Below are 7,717 nucleotides of genomic sequence, written 5' to 3'. Positions count from 1 at the left end.
ATACTCACCTCAATTCCTAGCAAGATTTCCCTCTAGAGCGAGATCCTCCTTACAAAATCAGCGAGATTTCTTTTATAAACGAGATCCTCATGCCCAAATCTCACTATAATTCTTTCTGATGAACTGCTTGCTTGTTCCTTACAAGCAGCTGTCTGCTTATGCACCAATTCCCTGTTATAACTTCAAAAATTCATAACTCAAAATCCAGAGCTCTTTTCAAGAAACTTCTTTAGATTTGAGCTTCCTTACCTTAAAATTCCAGCCTAGAATTTCTGATAGTTTTGCTTGGAACTTCCAAACTTCACCTCGGGCCCTGATTAATCTGTGGTTCTGCCTCTTCTGCAAATTCTCCACTTTGTTCTTCTCCCCTTGTAATCTTTCTCCAGCAGAACAACCTTGAAAACTAGATTCTCCCAGCTTTCAAATGGCACCGAATTCGCTAAATTTACTCTTATCAATTGCCAAAACTATGTTGTTGAAGTTTCACTTCCCTTTTTAACTTCCTGCCGCTTCTTGAGTTCAAGGAATTAATTGCCACGTCACTCCACACTTAGTGCCTCCAGCAGATTAATGATTGAGTTTCTTCATTTGATTTTTTTTTTTTTCCTTCCTTCATAATTCCTATAAACAACATGAATTTCTATTTAATAAATATGTAATATAACATTCCTTTGGCTAAACATGCTTATCTAGGGAACCTAAGTTTCGGGGTTTACAATTATCCCCCCTTAAAAGAAATTTTGTCCTCGAAATTTTACCTGATATGTCATTTGAAAAGTTGAGGATATCTCTTCCTCATTTGCTCTTCAGGTTCCTAGGTTGCTTCCTCGATCCCATGATTACGCCATAACACTTTCACCAAAGGAATCATCTTAGTTCTGAGTACCTGATCTTTCCTGTCCAAAATCTTGATGGCCTCTTCCTCGTAAGATAAATCTTCTTTGAGCTGCACCAGTTGTGTTGCTATTATGTGCATAGGATCAGGCACGTATTTTCTTAGCATCGACACATGAAATACGTCGTATATACAAGCTAGCTCCATCGGCAATTGCAACCTATAAGCTGCTGGACCAACTCGTTCCACAATTTCATATGGTCTGATGTATTGTGGACTTAACTTCCCTTTTCTCCCAAACCGAAAAATCCCTTTCCATGGGGATAGCCGGAGAAATACCCGTTCTCCAACTTCAAATTCTAGTTCTCTTCTTCGTTTATCGACGTAGCTCTTCTGTCTATCGCGAGCCGCCTTAAGATTATCCCTGATAAGTTTCACATTCTCTGTTTTTTGTTGAACTAATTCTGGACCCAGTAATTGTCGTTCTCCAACTTCGTTCCAACATACTGAAGTCTTGCAAGGTCGGTCGTACAATGCTTCATATGGAGCCATTCTGATACTAGAATGGTAGTTATTGTTGTAGGAAAATTCAATCAACAATAAGTGTGTATCCCAACTTCCTTTGAATTGTAGTACACAAGATATTAACATATCTTCCAGTGTCTGTATAGTTCTTTCCGACTGTCAATCTGTTTACGGATGAAAAGCAGTACTAAAATGCAATTTAGTGCCCATAGCCTTCTGTAAACTAGGCCAAAATTTTGAAGTGAACCTCCAATCTTGATCTGACACTATCGACATTGGGGCTCCATACTGACTGATTAACTATCCACATAAATCTTAGCTAGACGGTCTAGTGTAAAAGTAACTTTTACTGGTATGAACTTGGTCGTCTTAGTTAGTCTATCAACTATTACCCAAATGCCATCAAATCCTGAGGGTGTCTTAGGCAAACCAAAAAGGAAGTCCATTGTCACATGCTCCCACTTCCACTCAGGCACTGGAAGTGGATTGAGTAATCCTGCTGGTCTTTGTCTCTCAAGTTTTACTTGTTGACAGACTATATATCGGTCCACATATTCTGCTATGTCTTTCTTCATCCCAGGCCACCAATAAGATTTCTTCAAAGTTCTATACATCTTGGTGCTACCTGGATGCATGGCATAAGCAGAACTATGTGCTTCCTCTAAAATGGATTGTTTAAGCTGTAGCTTCTTAGACACACACATTCTCCCCTCCTTTTCTAGCACACGGTCTGCTCCCAGTTGGAAGTCAACCCTAATTCCCTTACTCACATCATCAGCAATCTTCTGCAAATCAGGGTCTTCCAACTGATCCTGCTTATGGTTTTATACTAAGGTCGATCTTATCTGAAAAGTAGCTATCAACCCTCCTGACGGTTCCACTTCTCTTTTGTGTCCACTAGTCGAGGGATAAAGTGGGACAAGCGATGAAATTTTCGTTCATACTCTACCACCGACATGTTCTTTTGACAAAGATTAAGAGTTTCCACTTCCTTTTGACATCTCACTGTCAAAGGGAAATACCTGTTGTAAAAAGTCTGATTGAATTACTACCATAAGACTGTACCTTTGATTGTTCTTTGTGTCGATTCCCACCAGAACTTTGCATCGTTTCTTAACATGAAGGTGACACAATTTACTTTTTTTTCTTCTGGGATGTTTATATGGCGGAAAATAGTTATATTTCTATCCAATTCAATGTTATAGTTGGATGAACAGATGATTCGTCAAATATTGAAGGATGGAATGTCCTGTATTCTCAAATCATTTTTTTTAACTCATACCTATGTTTACTAAATTATTTACTAAATTACTTGTTCAAAAATTCTACTTACCAGCGTATTTGGCATGGCTATGGGCATCACTTAACAAGCCGAACCATCAAACACCACGACTCTTCTAATGCAATAGAGCCTATTTGGCCCAAACACTCTGATACCAAACTGTAACATCCGGATCCTTACACATTATGATCCAACCGCTACGACATGCATACTTAGAATTTTCTATCATGAGATGAGTTTTGGTGAAAATTTCAAAGAACATATCTAAATTTTATTAATTAGATAGAAAAACTATATAAAAAGTTTATTTATCAAAACACCAGGATCCATAAAATATTAGCGTGGTGGTACAAAATGCATATGTCAATAATAATGAGTTTGATGGTTGGCCATTTGAGCGACGTCCAATTCTGCCATCTACGTTATGTCTTTACCTACAAAGTCTTTAAAAATATAGGATGAGTATATAATATACCCAGTAAGTAGTTCTCACGTAGGGTAGTGAACAAATGCACAATCACAAGCAACATGTCATGAAAACATATGGTTGGGACCGAAAACGTATAATAACATGTGATAGTCGGTTATGCTTCCAACATAAATCTCTCCGCCCTGATAGGAAGATGAGGACCTAAGCGGAAACTAACTCATCTGATGATTAGCGGGTCATGTAGTCAGTAGGGCCAGAGTCACATCCAATATCAACCATTAGCATAAACGTAATATTGGACTAGAGGGTGCAACCATACATACCCTGCTAGTCCCTAACATAAACATAATGTAAGATTAGGCTTGGAGGGGTGCAACCATACATGCCCTGCCAGCCCTGGAAGCATAAATTTCTCCGCCCTGATAAAAAGATGAGGACTTAAGCGGAAACTAACCCATCTGATGATTAGCGGGTCATGCAGTCAGTAGGGCTAGAGTCGCATCCAACATCAACCATTAACATAAACGTAAGATTAGACTGGAAGCATAACTTACACCTAATTAAAACTTGATTTTAACGTAATCGTGAACAAACATAATGCATGGGGTCCCTTGTAGAGAAACGTGTTCTAAACATGTAACGCAATATAACAATTAACATAATCATGCAACATAATAAAGGTACACTACCATAGAACATATAAAGAGAGGGTGAGATAAACTACTTACTGTGATCTAGTTATTCTTTATTATTTTTTATGATTTGATGAGTAGAGCTTTCCCTTTTTAAACTAGAAGGAAATTTGGGAAGAAATGTGGGCAGCACCTTACCCGAGCTTTTCTCTTTTAACCTCACAGAACTTCCTCACTCATACTTACTTTTTCACACGATTCTTTGTTACTGAGATTTGTTTTGAGAATGGGTTAAATCTTCAAGCAAAGGTTCCTATTTATAGTAGTTTTCAGCTCTTCTCAATGTGACAAATCATCCTACAGGTGGCTTCTTTAAAATTACTTAGGGTTTAAGGATTCCTCTCAATAAGACACCTAATCTTGGCTAACATTTACCCTTACGTCATCATTCTTTGTTTGTATTCAATTTTAGGGTTTTTCCATGTATAATCTATAAGATCGTGGCCAAATTCAACGCATAATCCATGCTTCTGTCCAAATCTCGCTCTTTCTATTCTTATAATCTCGCTCTCTCCAGCTTTCTCGCTGGTTTGCTCTCGTGACTCTCACTGTTGCTGTCGCTGGTCTCGCTCTCGCTCTCGCTGGTCTCGCTCCTGCTCTCTCCCACTGTCTCTCTTTACTCTCGCTCTCTCCAATTTTCTCTCCAATCTCGCTAGTTTTCACGCTTGGTTACCTTCACTGTTTGTGGATTCCACTTCCTCTTTTTAACTCTTTCAAATTTTAAGAGTATATGGGCAATTAATTCACCTCCAATTCTTCCAATGAGCAGTGCCCAAAGAAAAAGTTATCTACTGCCCGTTGTCTCCAGAATTAGCTAGCATCCAACTTCTAATTAATCCTCCCTCATTCTGCTCCTTTATTCATTATTTTTGGATAATGAATAAATTTCCTATTTTTCCCCTTCTAAATTTCCACCCGATTTTCTTATTAAATTTATATATTTTTCATTCTTAATTATATATTTTATTTGTTTTCCTGCATTCTAAATTAGGGTTAAGGTATTACATTTACCACCCCTTTAAATAAAATTTCGTCCTACTTAACATTTGACATTTAAATTCCTGTAGTGTATGCGTACAAATTTGGGTTGTTACACGTAGCATCACTATAAACATGAAAATATACCAATGCATAAACTCAAGCATTTGTCCCTATATGTAGCTGTAAACCATTCTCAGACATCATTAAACATTATTATTCCCTAGTTGAGAACGAGCCTAAATGCTCTACCTCCCAAACCTTTATTACCAACCACGAAACCCATACTTCGGTTTCTCATTCATAACTGCCTACATGCACGTGGCCACACTAAGTACCATCATATTTTAGGTACTTTCGCTCAGATACCTTCTCAAATTTGTCCTTCAGTATTGAGCTACTATGATACCTTCTCATATGTTCTTCGGTATCAAATTGGCCAGATACCTTCTCAAATGTCCTTCAGTATCAAATTGGCCAGGTACCTTCTCAAATGTCCTTCGGCGCCTAATTGGTTAGATACCTTTTCAACGTCCTTCAGTATCAAATGTGTATTTTGTAATACCAAATTAGGTTCCATTGCCTAGTATTTACACAAAAGTTGTTCCATCGCCACTCATTTACAACAAAACTCATTCTCTCATAGTCTTCCTCTAGGAACCATATATCAAAATCAAAAACACAGCTTTTGTAATGGTTACACAATATATCTTGGCCTGTGTTACACACATACAAGTCGGGACACATGCATTAAGTTATTCTCCAACCATTTGTTGCTTGAGAAAATTTAAATACATCATTAATGTCACTGTGCTTTACTTGATCATATATGCATGAGTATTAGAAATCTTAAGTTTACTAAGTCACTCACTGTTCGTCAGCTCTTATTGGTTTATACGCTTCCCCTAGCTCTTCTTGGCCTGAAAAGATATAGTTCCTGATTAAACTACTTAGAATTCCTAGTAAAATATCTCAAATAATTCATTTATTAAAGGAACTTCCATCAATACAAACGACACTACTGGCGAGATCCCCCTGAGTGAGGTTAGTGAGATCCCCCTGAGTGAGGTTAGCGAGATCCCCCTGAGCGATGCTAGCGAGATCCCCCCATGAGCGATGCTAACGAGATCCTCTAAAAGGAGATCAAGCTTTTCCTGTGAAATTCTTAGCGATACTCACCTCAATTCCTAGCGAGATTTTCCCCTAGAGCGAGATCCTCCTTACAAAATCAGCGAGATTTCCTTTATAAACGAGATTCTCATGCCCAAATCTCGCTATAATTCTCCCTGATGAACTGCTTGCTTGTTCCTCATAAGCAGTTGTCTGCTTACGCACCAATTCCCTGTTATAACTTCAAAAATTCATAACTCAAAATCCAGAGCTCTTTTCAAGAAACTTCCTTCTACAAGCTTGTTTAGATTTAAGTTTCCTTACCTTAAAACTCCAGCCTAGAATTTCTTATAGTTTGACCTGGAACTTCCAAACTTCACCTCGGGCCCTGATTAATCTGTGGGTCTGCCTCTTCTGCAAATTCTCCACTTTGTTCTTCTTCTCTTGCAATCTTTCTCCAGCAGAACAACCTTGAAAACTAGATTCTCCCAGCTTTTAAATGGCACCGAATTCGCTAAATTTACTTTTGTCAATTGCCAAAAACATGTTGTTGAAGTTTCACTTCCCTTTTTAATCTTCCTGCCGCTTCCTAAGTTCAAGGAATTAATTGCCACGTCACTCCACACTTAGTGCCTCCAGCAGACTAATGATTGGGTTTCTTCATTTGATATATTTTTTTTCCTTCCTTCATAATTCCTATAAATAACATGAATTTTTATTTAATAAATATATAATATAACATTCCTTTGGCTAAACATGCTTATCTAGGGAACCTTAGTTCGAGGGCTTACAATCTATGTCCTCTAGATGCCTACCTCTAGTGGAACATAAAAATTGCTCTAGTCCTCATGGGACACATACATACATGCAAAACTGGTTTCTATCCTACTGTAGTTAAGTATGCCCACTACCTCTGGTGAATCCCAAAGGAAATACAATATCTGCTGAATCCCGAAGGAAATACAATATTTGGTGAATCCCGAAGAAAACACAATTTGGTGAATCCCGAAGGAAACACGATATCTGGTGAATCCCGAAGGAAACACAATACCTAGTGGGCATCTAACTAATCAGTAAAGACACTATCACAGTCTCAACATCACAATTATCACATTATGGTTTTATAACATACATATATACCTCAAAATCATGGCTATACAACATGCATATATGCCTCTATATCCTCATATCAAATACACCCTCAGTGAATCAAGTATCATTTCTTACTAACATGCAAGTCTCTACGTGCACAAATAAATCTTTCATATTCTCATACAAGAATATATATCGGTCATACTATACTATCCATCTATCATGTTATCGTTCTGTCATAATATTCATCTATCATGCTGACATATATCTAGTGTCTGGCCCGTGGACAGTTCCAGTAGTAAGGTTACTTATTTTGATATTAGGTTGAACCAAAAAGCAATTGAATCTTTGGGAAATTCTTGAATCCTTAATCAAGCCAAATATTTGACCAACTAACCCCTTCTAATCTCCACAATCTTTGAATTAAATCCTAGTACATAAACCAAAATAAAATTTAACCTTTAGGTTCACACCTAAGCGTTTAATCATGCCAAAATCAGCAACAAAACTTAATAACTTAATTCGTATAAATTACATTCGAATTGAACAAGTCACAAAGCCCCAAATCTTACCAAAATTCTTGCCGAAATCACCTTAACTCTGCTTGACAGCATGCTAACGACCTTTTAAACTCCTTCAAAACTTTCAAATTCAACCTCCAAAATCATGATTGAAATGATAATTAAATACATTATTTATTGGGTATTCAAGATCCTTAACAAAAACATGAAAATCATTTAGATCTTATCCCAAAACTACGAACCTCACGACGA

General features: G+C 37.5%; 1 protein-coding gene across 1 annotated transcript; it reads right to left on the bottom strand.

Moving 5' to 3' along the window:
- Positions 1-1,424: 1,424 nt before the first annotated feature.
- Positions 1,425-2,720, bottom strand: LOC150035700 (uncharacterized). Its single transcript, XM_090314404.1, has 4 exons — positions 2,694-2,720; positions 1,885-2,172; positions 1,608-1,660; positions 1,425-1,524 (listed from the first exon to the last, which is right to left on the bottom strand). The coding sequence occupies exons 1-4, from the start codon at positions 2,718-2,720 to the stop codon at positions 1,425-1,427; spliced, it is 468 nt and encodes a 155-aa protein (XP_090170530.1).
- Positions 2,721-7,717: the final 4,997 nt, after the last annotated feature.

Source organism: Benincasa hispida, chromosome 6, assembly GCF_027475165.1.
Source record: "Benincasa hispida cultivar pf3 chromosome 6, pf3_genome.v1.1, whole genome shotgun sequence".
Lineage (NCBI taxonomy): Eukaryota > Viridiplantae > Streptophyta > Magnoliopsida > Cucurbitales > Cucurbitaceae > Benincasa > Benincasa hispida.
This window is presented reverse-complemented; position numbering and strand designations above follow the sequence as displayed.

What these genes read in the sequence shown, in the direction of transcription:
- LOC150035700 (XM_090314404.1), bottom strand. Translation starts at nt 2,720, where the DNA reads ATGCCCATAGCCATGCCAAATACGCTG. An exon ending in TAGCCATGCCAAATACGCTG is followed by an intron (nt 2,173 to 2,693) that starts GTAAGTAGAATT and finishes AACCATAAGCAG; the next exon opens with GATCAGTTGGAAGACCCTGA. An exon ending in GATATATAGTCTGTCAACAA is followed by an intron (nt 1,661 to 1,884) that starts GTAAAACTTGAG and finishes TTATGTGGATAG; the next exon opens with TTAATCAGTCAGTATGGAGC.